The 19,710-nt window shown below is 41.2% G+C and overlaps 2 protein-coding genes across 2 annotated transcripts in view; one reads left to right on the top strand and one right to left on the bottom strand.

Moving 5' to 3' along the window:
- Positions 1–7,789, top strand: part of KIAA1549L (KIAA1549 like) — a 130,017-nt gene extending 122,228 nt beyond the window's left edge. Inside the window, exons 20-21 of the mRNA XM_050975897.1 lie at positions 511–659; positions 4,183–7,789. Of these exons, the coding sequence (XP_050831854.1) occupies positions 511–659; positions 4,183–4,464 (431 nt within the window). The 3' untranslated portion in view covers positions 4,465–7,789. The remainder of the gene's footprint in view (positions 1–510; positions 660–4,182) is intronic.
- A 7,125-nt stretch (positions 7,790–14,914) lies between these two features.
- C5H11orf91 (chromosome 5 C11orf91 homolog) lies at positions 14,915–16,411 on the bottom strand. The gene is made up of 2 exons (XM_030240407.1): positions 16,057–16,411; positions 14,915–14,982 (listed from the first exon to the last, which is right to left on the bottom strand). The coding sequence occupies exons 1-2, from the start codon at positions 16,409–16,411 to the stop codon at positions 14,915–14,917; spliced, it is 423 nt and encodes a 140-aa protein (XP_030096267.1).
- Positions 16,412–19,710: the final 3,299 nt, after the last annotated feature.

Here is a 19,710-nt window from a genome sequence, read left to right on the forward strand (position 1 = left end):
GTTAAACATATCAGTCACTCATTTTTGTAGGTTTTTTACCTGCAAATAATATTGATAAAATAATACAGTATAGATATTAATCATATTATTAATAATATAGATATTAAGAAAGACTGGGTAAACAATGAAAAGAGAGGTGCAATACACTGAAACCCTTGGTAACAACAGCTGAAAATTGAATACAAGGAGACAAACTTAAAAAAAAGCCTTTTTTTCTAATGAGCCAAAGTTTTGACAAAGATCATTTGTTACAAGGATCAAATCCTAGGTAGTCTTTACCTGAAGGCTGTACCTGGTTATGATGAAAGCTGCAAATCTTGCCTTCTCCAGTATTTCCCAGCACTATGAAGTTGCTCTAGTCAGATGGTAGGACAAAAAAATTCCCAAAACCCAAAGCTCCAAACAAAAAACCTCAACAAACACGAAGTCCATATTTCATAAGCACTATCATCCAATTTACAGCTGAAAATCTCAGCTATTAATGATGCCTACTGTATTTATCTTTGACAGGAAATACGGTACCAGCAGTGTTTGCCATTCCAGCAAACCGACCTGGCTTCACGGGCTACTTCATCCCAACTCCTCCCACTGCCTACAGGAACCAAGCCTGGATGCCCTATGCTGGAGAGAATGAGTTGCCAGGGCAGTGGGCAGACTCTGTAAGCATCCTTGCTTTTCTAACCACCTGGTTTTGCTGTGCTTTGCACAGGAGGGATTTTCAGCAATTCTTCTCTGGTCGACAAAGAAGCAGAAAAGGATAATTTTTCCTTGAATGGGAATAATCTCTAGCAGGGAAAAGCTATAAGAGATGGCTTAGACACAGATATTGCAGCTGTTCATAGCATGAACTGTGAGCAAGATCTTTCTAGAGGGTGGAATCATTCACTAGGTTAGGGCTTGGCACCTGTTTAAAGTTGGTGGGTTAGATGTCATTTTTCTTTCCTGAGAAAGGTTAAATTTTTATATAGACACGTGTCAGGAGAAGGTGATGCTGCCTCTCAAGGCAGTCCTGAGCTGTTTGAAAGTTGGGGAAGCATCTTACCCTCCTGGAGGCTTCTCTCAAGACAGCCTGGCTCCCAAATCTTACCTCCCAGCACTGCTGCAGCCCTGCTGTGCAGTGTTTCAAATCCTCCCAAAGGCTGCAGTGACATATCACAAATTAAATAGTTAATTGCACAATCCCAGACTGGAACAGATGTAATTTTTAGCCCAAAGTAAACCTTCATTTCAAAGAATTGAAGTTGAAACATCCTAAAATGAATTGCAGTAGTTTATCATGTTTGAAACAATTTCTCAAATGTAGGGCTTTTTTTACACAAGGGAAAAAAAGATAAGTTCTCCTGCTTGAGTTCACATCTGGTATCTATGCAGAACCAGTCTGGCTAAAAAACCTGGGAGACAGATTCAATTTCCTTGTGCAAATCGTCAACAGAACATTTTAATGAATTGCAGTTGAAATCTAAGTTGGCTTTGAGCAGCTAAGCAGGAGACAACACAGTCATATAAATGTTCCTGGGGGCAGGCTTTTTTGTTGTTCACTCTTTATTACTGCTCCCAATGCCTGTGAGGAAAACAATTCAGTATGACTTTGAGGTGCAAGTCTGAATTTGAAGGCTGAACTGTCAGAAAAAAAAAGCTGTTCATTTGTAAGCTGAGCACAGCTGCTGATGTGCCCCTGACACCTGGAGGCTTGTGATGCTGTGGTATAAATTTCCTTTTCAGAGCTGCCTTTTAATGCATGGAAAGCTTTATTTTCCTTTGTTGTTTTGGTGTTTATTTTTTTGTTTATTTATTTGTTTTATGTGTGTTTTTAACCCTTCTTACATCTTAAATCCAGGAGGCCTGTTGTATCTTAGCAATGATTTTAAACTTTTTCTCTAAGAAGGAAAAAAGCTATGGAACAAATAAGGAAATTTTACTTGTCTCCCATTCCTTCTCCCTTTTGTATCCCTACTCTTGATTGCAGTCCTGTGGAAAAATAGTCAGGTATCACTTGTCAAAAAGTGGAGGCTGAAACAAACAGGTCAAAACTGCAAACCAAGTCTCCAGCCCCCAGCTCCTTCCTCTGGAAAGTGAAGACTATAACCCTGTGGGTTTCCTTGTATTCAGGGAAAGAGGAATGGAGAGGGATGTAAAATACTGTCTGAAAAATAACCATGGCAGTATAGAATTCAAAGGAAACAAATGTCCCTTTTCACTTACCCATGGCAGAGCTTTAACAATTCCTTTCTAGTCAGATTTTCAACCTTCCAGTGGCTTTGCAGAAGGGGTAAAAATGTAGAAAGTACTGCAGTTTCTACAATGAATTTGCAAATCTGTCAAGAAATTGTCTTTATTTGAAAGTCATTACTAGAGGAGCTAGTAGTAGCATTAGCAATATAGCACAGTCAGAAAGCCTGAATAAAAGAGAATAGCATAAAGATCTGAAGTACTACTCAGGTTTTCTCAGCAATACTCAGGGCTTGAACTTCTGGACATGTCTTGGTTTTTGAGCCTCTAGATTATAGCTTGATCACACTTCCAAGATTTTCTTAAAATTATTGAGAACAGAGGCTTAATATCTATAAGATTCTTCATTTTCCACACATTTCTGGTGGCCTAGACTGTAAACAAGGGAGGAAATAGGAGATTTGACAACAAAGAACTATTTTATAAGCACAATTACTGTAATATATTATTGTCTGAGACAAATGGTAAGTATTGAAACACTAAGTTTTGTGGGACAAGGCAACTGTATCCACAAAGCACTTATTTTCCCTACTGCTGGAAAATGCCTAGTGAAAACAGTAACTTGGTGGCCTCTAGTGGTGTGATCTCATGTTGTTCTAGTAAAATCACCTTTTGAAGAGCCTGTTGGGAACTAAACAGAGGTGCCTACATCTAGTGATCACTTTCATACCATACCTGCTTCTTACATTTGTCTCATCACACCATAGTGAACATGTTTGTCATTCTCTTCAGCATTTGATGGATACCCAAGGCTGTGTAGAGGATGTGTAAATCCTAATGGTCAAGCTTCAGGCATAAAGCCTTCTTCAAAATTAAGGCCTGTAGATTCCTGTTTTATAGACTTTTGGAAATCATAAATACTGGTTTTTATTTGATGATTAAAATCTTCTGAGTGCCAAAAAGACTGGCATCATGGATTTGTGAAAGAAATTTAATCTCTCACCATGACTGAAGGGCCTACGTTATTGTTTCAGTTTTAGCTAACATGGGGCTGAAATCTGTGGAGTTACAATTATGAATCCTCATGTAATTCTGTTAGAACATGGCCAGAAATCCTGACACTTCTGAGCAGTCAAACATCCCTTTGGGCCTTGAATTTCCAAGCTGGTGTGCCTGAGCTTATCCCTGGTGTCTGGACCTAGTGAGTTTCTGTTACGACCAGTGAGGCCAGACACTTGGCTGGCTTGGATTAGATAGAAATCAGAAAAGTGCATTTCTGTTACAGGATTTTGGTGTATGAAAGTCATGCTGTTTGTTTAAAACCAAAGTGTTTGCTAAGCAGAGAGCACACTTCCAGAAAAACCTTTTCCCTTGGACTTCTAGAGGTGATGATAAATGAGGACAAGCAGATGTTTGTGCTGCCACAGCTGGGATGTGCATAAATGGCACATGCCAGGACAGGCATTTGTAGGCAGAAGCTTGTGGCATTCACATTCTCTGAACTGAGAGAGAGACATAATTCTCTCTCCCAGGATTTTTCCTGGAGAAGCACAGAGAGAAGAAGAGAAAACAATTCTTATCTCTATTCACTGCTCCTGTTGTTTTTTGCACATGTGGAATGTGTTATGGAGATTGTTTACTGAGAGTGAGTTCTTAATTGGATTCTGGTGATGGTTGTTTATATTAATTGGCCCATTTAGGTCCAAGTTGTGTCCTGTCTGGAGACAGTCATGGGTTTTTCTTTAGTATCTCTTTAGTATAGTATAGTATAATGTAATATAATATAGTTTTAATAAAGCAATTGTTCAGCCTTCTGAATCATGGAGTCAGATACCAATCATTCCCAGACATTGGGGTGGCCCTGCATTCGATAGAAGCTGGGAATTAATTCTGAGGTTTGCATTCCCTTCATTTGGTGCTCTCTGTCACATCGGGCAGTGCCCCGGGGAGGTTTGCGGTCCCTGGCGGGATCGATCGTTCTGCGTAACCCTGTGCAATTCCCATTCCCTGCAGGTGCCCCTGCCTGGCTACATCGAGGCTTACCCGAGGCCCCGCTACCAGCACAACTCCCCGTCCCGGCTGCCCCGGCAGTACAGCCAGCAGGGCAGCCTGCACCCCAGCCTGGAGCAGGCCCCGCTGGCCTCCGCCGCCGCCTCCCAGCAGAGCCTGGCCGACAACGACCCCTCCGACGCGCCGCTCACCAACATCTCCACGGCTGCCCTCGTCAAGGCAATAAGGGAAGAAGTGGCCAAGCTGGCCAAGAAGCAAACAGATATGTTTGAGTTCCAGGTCTAATGTATCTTCTGTACATGGTGTTTGTGTCTTGCGACCTGGGGTAGCCAAAAAAGCAGCTCCTTTAGTTTTCGGCTACAAACTTTCTGTGAATTATGCCAAAGCGATGGCAATTTAATCTGTCTGAAAAGTCAACACTAGGAAATTACTTAAAGCAGAGCAACGGGGCTCTGAAGACATGAAATTCCGCTTTCCAGCTAAGAAAAAGCTGCCAGGAAACTGTTTCATACTGATGAGATCAACCATATGCAATTGTTTGTCACTTTGCTCTTGTATTATGACCCATCCTCACTAAAGATGCTGCTGAACGTGTCTGTGCCACAAGAAATTTCATTTACAGGCCCAGAGGCAGAGCTGCTGAAAATAACTTCTGCATGCCAAAACTTGGATTAGAGAAGAAAAAACCTTCACAACAGGGTTTGCTGAAGGCCACGGCTGACGTGGCAGTGGCTGTGTTAATTGTTTGCTGTGGGACATTGTAAAAGGGGTGCTGATTTCAGCAATGCAGAGTCATTTCAGCCTTTTCATCCCAGAGACTGTATTCAAACCAAAAGAATTCAACATGATTAAGTAATACAAATAAAAGTCCTGTAAATAGCTCTGAGTCTCTTCATCCTATTAACAGTGCAAAGAAGTGAAAGAGAGGACTGTGGAGAAGGTGAATGACATTTCCATGATTGGTGGCTACCTTGTCATTCAGTGCCACTGATGAATTATGGAGGAGATTTTTTTTTTCAGCGTGAAAGAATACAATGCATGAAGAGCCAGCAAAGGATATTGGTGCTAAAAGCTTCCCAGAGAAATGAAGAAAGATTATTCCTGTTTGCTCTATAATCAGGCTTTTCACTCTGAATGCATGTGAAGCTGGTAAACCTGAGACCTTTAAATCCTTCCAACCTGGAAAAATGAATACACCTGCTTGGACAAGGAAACCTCTGTTCAACACAGTGCTTTTTTTCCTCTTTCTTTAACAATGCTGTCTACTAAAGTGATGCCAGAAAGTGCTACCTGAAGCTGCAGTTGATTTTGATTGCGCTGGCATGGTGAATGCACACCCAGGAAGTTCTGAATGTAGAGGACCTAATTACTGTATTAACGTGTAAATAAGTTAACAGCTACATGGATTAACAAAAATATGAATGTTCTGTGAAAAAAAAAGAGCATTGCCAGAAATGATGTTGACTTTATATTGTGCAAGATAAAGGTCACTGATTGTTACACTGCGTTGTGGTAGGAATCCAATCCCAAAAGAAAGTCAAACCACTTGGGATGGGACAGTAGTTAATATTTTGCAGTTGTACAAACTAGTTGGAGATCATGAACAGTTGTTTTCAGTTCCTTCAGCAGTAAGCTTCAGGAACTGAAGTTGTTGCAAAATTTGTTGTGTTGGGCGTGTTTGATGTCAACTGGAGTTAAAGGTAATGTCCTTCATTTCAGTGGGTTATTTAGTTATCCTCAATTACTATTTTGTCTGATCATTTCATTTCCCTGAGTTTCTTTGGTCTTAACTGATGTGAGAAAGGGAACTTGGTTTAGCTTTTTGACCATCAGTAAATTGAGAGAAGGAGAGAGAAGACTAGAATAGGGGATGGAAAAAGAAATTGATGAAGCACAAACTTTAAAAGCAGAGCTATTTTTCCCCCTAATAATTATATTATAAACCCCGAGACTGTGATGCGTAATTATCCTAGAATATACAGACATCCTCTGCTCCAATACCTTGAATATTGCAGAAGCATTTGGAATGCTAGCTAATCTTTCAATAAATGTGAAATTTCATTTTTATTATTTAAAATCAGATATAAATAAAATGTATTTTTGTAATTTCTATGTATATATGTGCTGTATATTTATATAAGTGACTGGTCTGCTATAGTCAGAAAATTTCCATAAACTAAGTTGTAAAAGAAAAAAAAAAAAGAAAGAATAAACCCCTGATAATTTTACTGATCAGTATAAACATGTCTGGAGTATACAAATATACAATTGGGTGACTTGGATACTAAACAACCAAAGAAACTCAATTTGTCATATAAATACAAGTCTAGTAAAGGCTGACTGCTGTCTCAGTTACCTGTCAGCCAGGTAGTACTGATATTATCAGTGTGATACAACACAGCCAAATTGGGTTAAATGAATAGCTGGCTAAGAGCATCACACTTTAGAACAGCAACTGAAAAATACTGGGCCAAATTCAGTGTACCACAAAGAAACAGGTTCTGGTTGGCTTCAGTGGGAATTACACTCAGAACAGGGTTTAGTTTCTCTATTGGGCTTTGTCTATAAAAGCAAATTTCTCTAGATCCCTCAGACAGAATTCTGTTTATTTTTCATTCATTTCAGTCACTGTAACATGAGTGCAGACATAATGGAAGAGCAGCTGATTTATTTAGCCTAAGCTAGTTCACAGCTGGCTTGAGCTCACCTGGGAAGTGAAACCTACACCAGGTCATGCCAGCCCCATTCTGCATCAGCTTTATTATCTCCGTTTTTGAACGATTCTTCTATGTAGCCCAGTGAAATTTTGCAAGTAAATGCACCCCCTTCTAAGCAATGGGGGTGAAATATGCTGTGTAATAAATTTCTCTGGCTTAGACTCCAGTTTTGCAGAGTTCTCCTGAGGCTGAAATTGTGCAAGCAGCCACGATCCCATGATAAGCACGCTGAAGCCATAGAGGTGGGAAGGGTAATGTAACAATGTATTCCCCAAAAAGTCACAGGAAGCAGGGCATTCCAGTTTTAAACAGAATCTTTTGGACACTTAACTCTGTCTGTAAGTCTGTTCCCATTCTTAAATTGTAGCAATTTAATAGTTCTATTAAAAATGTGTGAGGGTAAAGTCCCATAGATCTTACACAATGAATCTTGTATCTTGCCATACTAGAAACTCAAAATTTTGGAAAATATAGAGATGTCCAGGGTTTGTATAAAATGGAAAACACCCAAGCAAAAGCATTTAAGTAGCCTTCTAGAAAGAAAAACCATTTCAGTACAGTTAAACAAAGTACTCTTCACACTTCTGATGAAGACCTGTAAGAGATTCAAAATTTATTTTGTTTGGTATTATTATGGATGATGTGCAGTCTACTGAATATTTCCTGAACCATCACTCTGAAACCATTGTGGTGCACTTTATTCAGAAAACCATCTTACATTCTTCATTCATGATGCCTTTTTATCCTGTTTGTAATATGTTTCTGTAACTTTTTTTTTAAGTATCAAGTAAGATTATATCAAGACAGTTAGGACATTGCTGGGAAAGAAAAATCTTGCTGTAATATTTATACTGTCTGAGCACAAAGCAATGATTAAGTGAAAATATAGTGTACAAATAATTTGTAATATAATAAACATTTTGTATGGCTACAAGTACAATATAGTTTTTCAATACTGATTTCAAAGAAGAAAGTATTTGTGTTTAAAGTTATAACCTTGTCCAGATATATCCATACCATTTTGATTGAGAAAAAAGTAGTAATTTAGCTTTTTCTACTCAATGCCCCAATTTTCTTTAAAGATATGTTCATTGTTTAGGTGAAAGTAGTGTTTACTGTGTACAGAAAATGTTGATATTCTGACCACTGTCTGTCTTCAGATTTGTAAATCATCAGTAGAAACAGTTGCAAATGAAACAACAAAAAAATTCCTTCTTGGTATGTGTGTCCTGACCACTTTCACCTGGAAAACCACTAGTGACATTTATTAGCATCAGTAGAACAGTAACTTTAAAAGGATGAAAAGGAACTTGTTGGCAGTCATTTCTTGACATATAATCTGTGTTGGAGAGAAGCTCTAGCACTCAGTCTGGAAATATGAGTAATATTTGTATGTCATAATACTGTGAGTAGAACTTGATAGAAGCGCATGCAAGCCCTATACATAGAATGAGGATATTATCTTAAACTGGAATAATTTCTTTTTCAGACTCTCTTTGAAGGAGATACGTAAGAAGTGTAAGGTAAAAATGAGAGGCAGGTAGAAAATGCAACATTGGGTTGAGTGGCAGAATTATTTTGTTTAAGGGCTGATATGTCCCAAGCTGACCACAGTTTCCATTACATTTCAAGATGTCTGACTGCTAAAGAAATAATCACATTTTAATGTATGTTTTTTTAGCCCTGCATTGCCAATATAAGAGCTGACTGGAAGTCTGAGGGAGCTTGAGAGCAGCAAGTTTTCTGAGCTCACTGCATTTTGCTGCCCCTGTTCATCCTGTGCGTGTCCCAGCAGTTCCAGACTCTGTCCAACCAGTTCTTGTCCTGCTCTTTCATTTCTTATACAGTAACAAATCCCAGTGGCTTCCCAGCCCTCACTGACATGAAATGGCAGAGGGAGAGGGATCTTGCATGTCACTCATACCTTCTAGAAAATGCAGCTTTCCCTTCATGGGTTGAATGAGCAACAGATTTCTTTTCTGTTTATCAAAATAATTCAAATTTTTTTCCCTCATTTTTTAAGGAGAAGAACACTCTGAGAATGCTTGTTTTGAACTTTTGCCTTTCTCTCAGAAATAAATAATGCAAAACTCAACTTGTGGAAATGAGATTTATATATAGATGAGTAAAGAAATTGCATACTGACTTGCCCTTTAAAAATCTTTCAAGATGGCCAAGTCATAAAGGCAAAGCTGGTCAATACTGCAGAATCTCTCCTGAGAACAACTGCATTGCACAAAGTGCTTTAGGTCCTGATTTTAAAAATAGTTGAAATGCCTCCAAATAATAAAATATTTCATGTTTTAAAATCACCTTAAGATCATATTCTTATGAATATTTTATCATATTCATGTGTATCTATATATCTGTGTCAAAAAATATTTTTTCAAAACTGGTTCTATTTGTCCATCAGTTTGTCCCCATTCATTTCAAGTTCCTTAAGAGGTACAGAGGTGAAGAGATAAAACTCAGAATTGTTCTGTAATGAAGCTCATAAAAGATGATAAATGGGCTTTAATTACTTAGGTGGTGAAATGTATAGTGGATGTCTTGAAAATAATTACAAGTATCATGAAGAAGTGTTTGAGGAATTTGACTTTTTTTTTTTTTTTTTCCATCTGTTAAAAATAATTCTTCTTTTAGGAAGTCTGACTTCATGAATTTTCCACACTCAATTCATACCCAAGGAGTAAGCTGTTACTGAATTGTATTCTGTAAATAATTTTGTAACTTTAGAAACTCACATTTACCCACTGGGCAATAATGGGTGCAAAGGACTGTAAATCACAAAGAAAAGTGATTCCACTGAGTACCATATTTAGAGAGCAGGTGAATTTCTCTTCCAGAGTATTCCCTCTTCACTGGAGCCCAGAGCATTTCTGTGCTGAATAAACCAGTCCAAACACCATAACCAGCTGTGGCATCAGTTAAGGTCTTGTGTATCTGGCAAGGAGATCTGGATGTAAGTAAAACTGAAGTTTATTCTTTATCCCTGTCTTTAGCTCATACTCTCCATGCTGCAATGAGGAAAAAACCTGAATATTTTACAACAAACAAATTTTAATATTTCCTTCTATGACAAATAGACTGGGAAGGCTTTTTCATTTCATCTTGCTGTTGACTTCTGCAAGCTGTATTCAATGCCACACTTGATAGGAAAAAAATGAGTGTGAAGCCAAGGGTTTTGGAAAATATGATAGAACCCATCTTGCTGAGGCTTAAATTTTGATGCACGATTTAGCAACCGCACAGAAACAGCTCAGGCCTAACAAAAGGGCAGTTCTTTGGATTCATCAGAAAGCATGTTTGTTCAGCACAGATATTCCTGTGCTTTTTGACTTTTTATTTTCGTTTGATGTCTTCCCTGCCATGGCTGTGCATTCTGAATTTGAGTTTTACATGGTGTACAGGAAGAAGTGCACTCTTTACCTCACTGATACCTGGTGTGACAGAAGCAGTAACCAACACAGGACAAAATTTTAAACAGCCAGGGCACTGCATGGCTTCAGCCCACGGTGTGCTTTGTGTGTTCTCTAAGGCAAACCACAGCTGTAGGTCACATTTTCTGCTGCAATTACTGGCACAACACCTGCTCCCTTCAAGGAGAACAGGGCTGAGCCACTAACCCCCAATAAATTAGCTATCACAAGTGTCTTAAAACTGTGCCAGGAGAGGAAGGATGTTGTTTGGTTATGGGTGGCTGGAAACTGGGAGATGGAAGGTCAGCTTGCTCTTCTTCAGGATTCTGGATTGGTCCAAAATGTGACTGTGCCTCAGTGTCCCATCTGTAGGGCAGGGTGAAGGAACTGCCTCTCCTCACTGCTCTGCTGAAACTCAAACCTGACTGCAGTGGCTACTTTAACAAGAAGCACCGTTTATTACTTCATGGAGCTTTGGGAATTGTTCAGGACTGTAAAGTATCTATTCCTATGGTAGCATTTCAATCAATGTGAATTTACAAGGGGAAAAAAAACACCTCTTGAAACTATTTCAGTATGTTCTAGGAAGCCTTTCCAATAACAACCTCTACACTTTTTTACAGAGATTTACAGAATTTATATCAATAAACCGTCTCACTTCCCAGGCAACAGATCTCACTTTCCAAGGAAATGAACTTTTCTTACCTCTTTGAATTCTGGAAAGGACTAGCTCTGCATGATTACAAAAATCCATGTTATCTTTGGTGTTCACAGCTTGATTCAACTGAATTGTAATGGCTGTGTCTGTGAAACTTGCTCGAAATTTATGAGTGTTTCAGCTGTAAGTGGGAAAATTAATTTTCTGAAGCTGCAACATTGAGAGCAAATTTAAAGCCGAGTCTAAGGATTAAATTGAGAGAATGAGAAATAATTAAAATTTTATACTATGCAATCAGAAGGAAAATCTCCAAGACCTGTTACTTAAAACTACATGCTGATGGTAGAATTTTACATATGACTGAAAAGGGGGGATTTAAAATGTTCTGGGTCATTACCAAATTCCTATGTTTTTACTCTGAGCCATAGGGTGATTCTAGAAATAAAGCTTCTGAGTACATAGAATAGTTCCTTTCATGTTAGTGGCTATAGCTTAGCTGAAGCTGTATGTGTGTTTTTCTTGGCAACTTTGCACATGAAATAAAATATGTCCAAAAATCTGTGTTGCTACTTATTGGTTGGTCCTGCTGTGTCTTCCTCTTTAGATCCAGTTTTTGTGGTTTTTAATATCATTTACTCAGGCCTAAGTTTTGTGCTGTCAGTCTGAAGTAGAAGAGGAAAATGCAGCTTTAGACAGGGCTGCTTTTGTATAATTTGTGATGCAAGAAATTTGGAATAAAAAGTTCCTTTACTACTACTTTGTAGTTTCAGAGGAAGAAAGAGGCAGGAAAGGATATTCCAAAAATAGAGGATAAATTAAATTCCTAGTGTAAGTATCACTAATAAGGTTCTAGACAGGTGGCCTAATTAAGATGTAATTTTTTTTAATGGATGGATGTATTTATATATTTTATATTCATGCTGTGACTGTGACTACCTAAAGTGCCTCAAGGGATTGTTCTGGCTTTTCTCAAGATACACCAAAATCTGAGCCTCTTTCACAAATGTTCATAAATGTGACAAGTTTTCACAAATGAGGACAAGTTTCCCAGAGTTAGGTGCTTCTCAATTTCCCTCCCTCCCATTGAGATATTAGCTCTGAATTTCCAGGGCAGGTGAATCCAAAATGCAGCAGACACTGCTGAAAACAGAAAAATCACTTCATGATGGCTTACTGCTTTTGGAATCTGTCCCTGAACTAATTAAGGCAGCTTGACTTGAAGATTAATTTAAATTCTAATGATCCATTGTAATAAGGCTGAATATCTATTTGGAGAATTTTAATGTGGCAAACTCAAACACAGCAGTCTGAAATTTAATAGACCCAACCATTTGGTATAAAATAATTTAAAGTTGAAATGCATTCTGGGTTTTGAATAGTTTTGTATCTCATTTTGCCCACCATAAAGCAGCCAAGGCCATTTGAGGTTTCAGAAGTGAGACCTGAGGCTCTCCTTGGGGAGCACCTGGGTGTCACTGCAGGTGCAGGCTCAGGCTGGCTGGGAAGGTGTGACACTCTGCTTTTTGGGAGGTTTGCCTTGTTTGGGATTGGAAATGGGAGCAACCTACTGATGCTTTGAGATCTCTGCCTATGAATCAAATTTGTAGCCTAAAATTTCTGTCTTGAATGCCATAGGGATAAATTTGTAGAGTCACAAGACAGCTACATGAAAGAGATCTGAACTGTGCCTGCATCTGAATGCCAGGTTTAGCCTCCCCTGAGCAATCTAAGAGAACAGAAGCAATTAAAAAAAAGAATGACACATTCTGTGTGAATAAAAGAAAATGCAGTAAGAATGCTGTTCTATTTTGTCTAATACATGGCTTAATTTTTACAAAAGGGATGATAAACAGACCAGCTTTGAGATGAAACCATAAGCCCTCAGATGAGAAAAAGTTACTGGATTTAAGGAGATCAGGTGGAAACAGAGCAGAAAAGTAAAGGTAAGTAAAATGTTTAGGGGCAAATGAGAATCAGCCTATGTGCCATCATGTACCAACAGCCTTTTTTTCCCAAAGGAAAGGTTTTGACCAAAGCATCCTGATGGAGGAGTGCTGTGGGTGACCCTGGCCAAGGGTGACCATCCTGCTAAATGCCCTGATCCAGATGATTTTTTCAGGAGATGTGTGATCCCAGGCAGCTCTAACTGAGATTACACATTAACTGATGTTATTCCTTGCGTTATCACCCAGTAATTAAACTCCAAGTGTCGTTTCAACATAAAGGCCATATGAAAAACAGAACAACAGATGGAAAATATTTCAACTGTGTGCCATGGAAGCAGCTCTGCTTAAGACAAGAAAACAAAGGAATAAAGAAAAAAAGTGAGTAATGGCTGATGAGAGCTGGATGTAAAGTGAAAGACTTGGTAAAAGCTGAGAAGCAATCGTTAGGTAGCAGCAATTCCATGTGATGGAAACCTCTGTTGGCCCTGGCAATAACCTTGGAAAATTTAGGGTGGTTTAGGAACTAAACTGGCCTGGAGATTGGGAAAATGAAGATAGTTCCTCTGTGACCTAACTTGATTTTAAAGCCCTCACTTGTCCACAAAGCCTTTGAAGGCCTCTGTGTATTGGCCCTTTCTGTCCAATCCAAGTTTGTTATTTGGTCTTTAGTTTGGGTACTAACACAGTTCTCATTTTCATAGTAACCAACAATTTCAGCTTAACCATTCACATTTTCACAGCAATTAACCATTTCTGCTTAAGCCTCAAAACCCTTTGAGAGACTTTTTATCCTCTTTCTGCAGAGGGAGCAGAGAAACACTGCAGCCCAGATTTCTAAAGTGTTCTGATGTTCATTTGTAATCACATTAAAATGTGATTGCTGTAGTTTGATGATTGACAAATGGGAGTTATAAACTAGATTTTGTTTTTTTAAATATAAACTCTCTGTACAGTAGATCAAAATCTGGCTGGAAAGATTGAGGCAGTATAAGGATGAATGCTGCAATAAACAGTAAGAGGAAATTAAATTTTGATATTATATTGTGTTAAAACATTTCACAGCTGAGCAATTTGAACACAGTTTAAAAAAACAGGTTAAATTATTCCTCTTAAAAATAAAGTTCTTTGCCAAAATATTGCAGCCTCAGGGTCAGTAACTTTATTATTTCATGCTGCCACCTACTGCTTTGGAAATGGAATAGGAAAAAGTAATCAGTATTTTTTTCTCAGTCTGAGGAGCCTATTTGCTGCTTTGTGGTGTTCTTAATGTATGGCATTATTTTTGACTGCTGAATGCTATCCAGATCTTCAGCCTGCCATCCTTGCCTCTGTCCATTTTTACTTATGAAAGGATGTGCCTTCCAAACATCAGGATGCTGTCTCTTCAAAAGCTGCCACAGGCTTTAGCCTTAGCACTGTTATTCCTAAAATAATGGTAAAATATCAGTTAACACTCAATGTCATGTGCCTGCTCTGTGAAAAACCAACTCAAGCCACAGCTTCTGTAATTTTATGGTAATAAAAGAATACACTGTGATTATAAAAAAGTTTTTTATGCTAATGTAAAAGTAGTTTTTTAAGCTAGTTTAGAGGCTTAGGACTTTTGGCCATACCTATTTACTCAAAACTGCACTAATATACTTAGAATTAAAACAAAACCCAACCATATTTTATATTGCCCTTTCTGTTTCCCAGCTGAAGATATGGACTGCTGGGAATCCTGACAAAAATAGTGTTAATTTCTCAGTGTTTTTGAAGAAAATACCATATACTTCCTGCATAAAATAATTGGATAAAAAGTTCAAATACCCAGTAGTGTTATCAGTAACTAGTACCAGACAAATAATACACAAAAGAAGTCAACAATATGCTATATTTTTAATAGAAGAACAGCATATGGTGAGTAGAAACCCACAATTGAACACCCATTAAAACAGTCCACAGCGACAGTGGCGAAACATCCAGCTGAAATAATCCTCAGTGTGTTGGTGGACATTACTTCATGTTCTGCATTGCTTTCATGCTTTGTATCTTCTTTTCTTCCAGTGCCTTCAGGATTTTATCTAAACAGGAAAGAAACATAATTTGTCATTAATTGATGTCATTAATAATTTACAATACTTTAAAGTAAATCCTATAATGTATTAAGCAAAATAATAATCCTTACAATGCCTTGGCTAGCAAATACCTGAAAACTAGAGTTTCTCAAAATAGTAGGTACTAAAAATGGAAGGTGGTGTGTATTGCTATAATGAAGGGGGAAATATATGCAAACTAGCAATTGGAATTTCTTTTGAGATCTTCCTTTGAATGCATATATATCTGATGGGCATTTTCCCTGTGTTCTTGCAAGCTTTGCACTCCTGAATGTTTCCTGTGATCTTGGAGGGAAAGATGAGCATGAAATCCTTACAGTTGTTGGCCTCACCACCTGAACTCTCAGTACCATCATCATCTGCTGAACTATTTTATCCCCTGCATTTTCTTCGTGGCCAGCAGGTTGCAAAATTAAAATGCCAAGCTCACTTATAATTTAACAGGAGGGTTTCTGTTCGGTTGGTGGTTTCTTTTGGTGTGGGTTGAGTTTTTGGGGGGGTGGGTGTGTTTTGGTTTGGGGATTTTTTATGCCTCCACCTATCCGTGGCCTTCATTTTACATCAAAGCTGATGCACAACCGCGGGGTCTCATTGCTACTCGATACATTTCGCATGTACCAACTCCCTCTCGCTTGACTGATGCCTGCGTTGGTTTGTTTGCTGTCACTTAGCGACTTTGGGGGTTTTGTTCCTTTGTGCAGCAGTGACTACGCCCGCAGTTCGTGTGACTCCACTAACCCGTGCCCTCAGCCGGCTCCCCGCGGGCGGTGACCGGGCCGGCTGACCCGGGACAGCCTTTTGTCCCCGCAGTGCCGCCGTGCTCCCGCACGCACCTGCGCTGCCCCGCAGTCTCCCCGGGCTGGCTCTACGGCGCTGCGGGGCGGAGATACCCAAAACCCGCCCCACATACAGCCTGCTTTAGGGCTCACTGCCGGGGGGACCCGCGGCCGGGCTGCGCGGGGCGGTGCCGGTGCCGGTGCCGGGTGCCCGCAGCTCCGCCCGCACCGCCCCGCGCAGCCCCGCGGCGGGCCGCGCACGCACACTGCCTGGCGTCGAAGCCGTCGCCGATGAGCGCCGCCAGCTCCAGCTCCTTAAGGCGGATGCCCAGCTCGCACATCTCCTCCTGCAGCTGCAGCTGCGCCAGCTCCGGGGGTCGCCGCGCCGCGTCCCCGGCCCGCGGCGCTCCCGGCGGGCAGCAGAGGCGCGGCGGCTCCGGCACCACGGGAGCGGGCAACGCGGCATAGCGCGGCGGCCCGGCCGCGGCCGGCAGCGGCTGCCACGGCCAGCACAGCGCGGCCAGCGGGGCCCAGGCGCCGCCGGCCGGCCGCGGCACCGGCTCGGTGCCGTGGAAGTGCGGGAAGTACAGCGGTGGCCACGACGGGCGCTGCACGGTCATGGCGCAGCCGAGGCGCCGCCGCTGCCGGCCGTTGTCCCCGCGGCGCCCGGCGCCGCCCGGGGAGACCGGCGGTTGTCCCCGAGGCTCCCCGGGACAGCCCCGCGGTGTCCCCGAGGCTCCCCGGGACAGCCCCGCCGTTGTCCCCGAGGCTCCCCGGCCGGGCAGCCGCCCGGGTTGGGCTCTGCACGCTCCCCTCCTGCCGCAGGGTGCCCCGTTCCTTTCCCTCGCTTGTTGCTTCTGTCCCCCGCGTCTTCCGTGTTTTCCTGTGGAAGGGCGGGAATGGAGCCGGGTTAATGGAGTTACACGAAGTACGGGTGTAGTCACTGCCGCACAAAGGAACAAAACCCCCAAAGTCGCTAAGTGACAGCAAACAAACCAACGCAGGCATCAGTCAAGCGAGAGGGAGTTGGTACACGCAAAATGTATTGAGTAGCAATGAGACCCCGCGGTTGTACGTCAGCTTTGATGTAAAATAAAGGCCATGGATAGTTGGAGACATAAAAAAAAATCCCCAAACCAAAACACAGCCACCCCCCCCAAACACCTCAACCCAGCTGTTTAATTTCTGGGCCGGGAATGGGTGTTTGAAAGGATGCAGTAAACACTGGAAGCAGCACTGGTTAAAGGAAGTGAGGAAGGCACTGTCCTGAAAGTCTTTAACTTTTTGAGGATTTTCTTCAGGGCTGTATGTGAAATAAGCCAGATACTGACAATGGAAGGGTGTTGGTGATGAAATGAGGGAAAAATTCATCTTCAGGTGGTTGTGAATGGATGGCTGCTGCTCTGCATGCCTGCTGTTGAGGATTCTGGTGGTTTTGGTGGGTGGGGATAGGTGTTCACCTACTCCCCAGAATTTTCCATTTTGCTTATGTTTATTTGAGGATGAGACCTGTCCTTAACATTAGTTGGTGTTTATTTCTTCAGCCTGGCTTCTTTACATTAAATATGACACCCCTCCTCCTCTGTGGAGCTCAGAGCCGGCCAAAAAGATCCTCTCAGGCTTCCAGCAGGAGGACTTTTGGGATAGATTTAAGCTGATTTGAGGTATTCTGGACAACCCTAGTAAGAGAGGTGCTGTACCAGTACTGTTGATAAAGTATTGGTGACTGCAGGGGCTGTGGAGGTTAGTCAGGATCAATAAATTCAGTTAAAATGGGGTGAAAATCCCACTGCATTACTAATGCAGCCTTGAGCAGACTTCAACAGTGCACAGCCCCTAAGGAATTGCTGTGTACTCTGGGGTAAATTTCATTTTTCAAGCCTTCCCTTGAATAAACCAAAAAGATTTTCTAGAAGCAGAACTTCTGTGCACTTTTAAGTGCAGTGCTCTGAGCTGTGAGCCAAATGCTGATGTGAATCTTTTGGAACTTGTCAGATCTACAGGTGCTGGCTGTCACCAGAGCGAGTCAGTGCCCTGAAAAGCGGCGGGGACAGAAAAGTAGAGGCAGGAATCACTCAGTATTTTGTTTTAAAGCGCAGTGTTGGAGGGGGATACAATATAAGAAAATAAAGGTAGTATAGAAAGTAATCTTACCCCTTAAGGAGTTGCAGCTGAGCCAGTTATTTGAGATTAGGAACAGGCCTGACTCTAACAGGCTGCAGCTGTAGCCAATGAAAAGAAGAGTGTTATAAAAGAGTGGGTGGGATGGCTGAGGGGGAAATGGAGTCAGTTGGCTGCTGCAAGAAGGAAGAGTCGGTGCTGAGAGGAGCTGCCTACAAGAAACATCAAGGAGGTACAAAACTCCAGCAATAGGGAACCTTTGCAATATAATAGCAACACAGTGTTAAGGGTTGGAGTTCTAAGTTGGAGTTTGTGCGTGTTGTGTTACGTGCAATGTGCCTAAATAATTAAAGTTCCAGTATCAGTGCAATCCCAGTACAGGCTGCATGTTTTGTAAATGGAACACGGGTATTTGAGATAAACACTGATCAGAGCAGCTGTCTGATAACAAGATTCTCTCTGGGCATCCTGTTTGAGTGCTCAGTTACCTGAACAGTAAAGAAGTTTTTCCTCATGCTCAGGGTCAGGATCACTTCCCTGATGTGCTGGCAATGTTTGGAGGTGGAGGGTGGGAAAATGCACCACAGTGAGGGTGTCATTGGCCTTCTTGGCTTCCAGGATACATTGCTGGCTCAGGGACAGAGTTTTTTGTCCATCAAGACCGCCAGGTCCTTCTCCACAGAGCTGCTTTCCAGCAGGTTGGCCCCCAGCCTGGACTGGTGCCTGGGGTTTTTCCTCCCCAGGTGCAGGACCTTTGGCCTTTGATGAATTTCAGACAGTTTTTTCCTACCTATCAAGACTGCCATGCCATGAGAGGTGAACAAAACTCTGCTTTTAGCAAAGATCCCTGTGCCTTATTTATAGTGTTACACACAGCTCACACACCTGCCTTCACCTTTGGCATTGAAAATTTGGTACCAAAATTGGAAACATTTAACCCTGAGCTCTGCATGTAAGCAGACATAAATGACACAAAGAGCAGAGTTTTGAGACAAATGTTGTCAGTGTGTGTTTTCTGGGTGCAGTTGCAGTTGCTCTGCATATAGACAGACATAAGTGACACAAATAGCAGAGTTTTGTCTCAAAAGTTTCAGTGTGTGTTTTCTGGGTGCAGTCACCAATGCTGGGGCCATTACAGCTACACAGCTGTGATCTGGCAGAGGGAGGCAGACACACACTTGTGGGTGTGTCACAGTTTGTCACATTTGGCACCTTCATCTCTGTGTGTTTGGCTGCTGATAGCTGAAGTGCTTATGAGAGTGTTTGCTTTGGAGAAGCAAATCTTTTGCTTATCTAGCCAGCAAAGTCTGTAGTGACAGCATTCCCTCCACTACTTCTCTGAATGCAAACATAACAGCTCTTTGAGAGGCTTTGTTAAGAATAGTGAATTAAAATTATGAAGTCTGAGGGCAGCTGAAATATTCTCATGTTATTGGCAGTAGTAGTTAGACTGCTCTGTTAATGGCAATAACTACTGATACTCAGAAATATTGAGAGTGTGTGTGTGAATTTATATTTTCACACAGGTTGCTCCTAATATCTGTAAAAGCCACTAAGCTACAGGTCTTCCCCTTTTACAGTAAATTTTGATGTCAGATAAAAAACCCCAGATTTTCATTGCTGATGTATTGAAAGGTTATAGCAAAAATTTGGATTTAATATCTAATGTGTTGTTTAAAATGTATACTAATAAATCACATTGATGCACATGGTTGAGAATTGTGTTGGTGTTCAAGCATGAATATTCTGCTATCTCTTCTTTTTAGTTTAGGGGTTTTTTTTAGCTGAGTTGTTTTTT

Source organism: Serinus canaria, chromosome 5 (genome assembly GCF_022539315.1).
Source record: "Serinus canaria isolate serCan28SL12 chromosome 5, serCan2020, whole genome shotgun sequence".
NCBI classification, from domain to species: domain Eukaryota; kingdom Metazoa; phylum Chordata; class Aves; order Passeriformes; family Fringillidae; genus Serinus; species Serinus canaria.

Excerpts from the sequence above, each read along its gene's own strand:
- C5H11orf91 (XM_030240407.1), bottom strand. The coding sequence starts at position 16,411 with ATGACCGTGCAGCGCCCGTCGTGGCCACCGCTGTACTTCCCGCACTTC. Across the intron at positions 14,983-16,056 it reads CGGCTTCGACGCCAGGCAGT|ATAAAATCCTGAAGGCACTG; the intron begins GTGCGTGCGCGG and ends TTTCCTGTTTAG.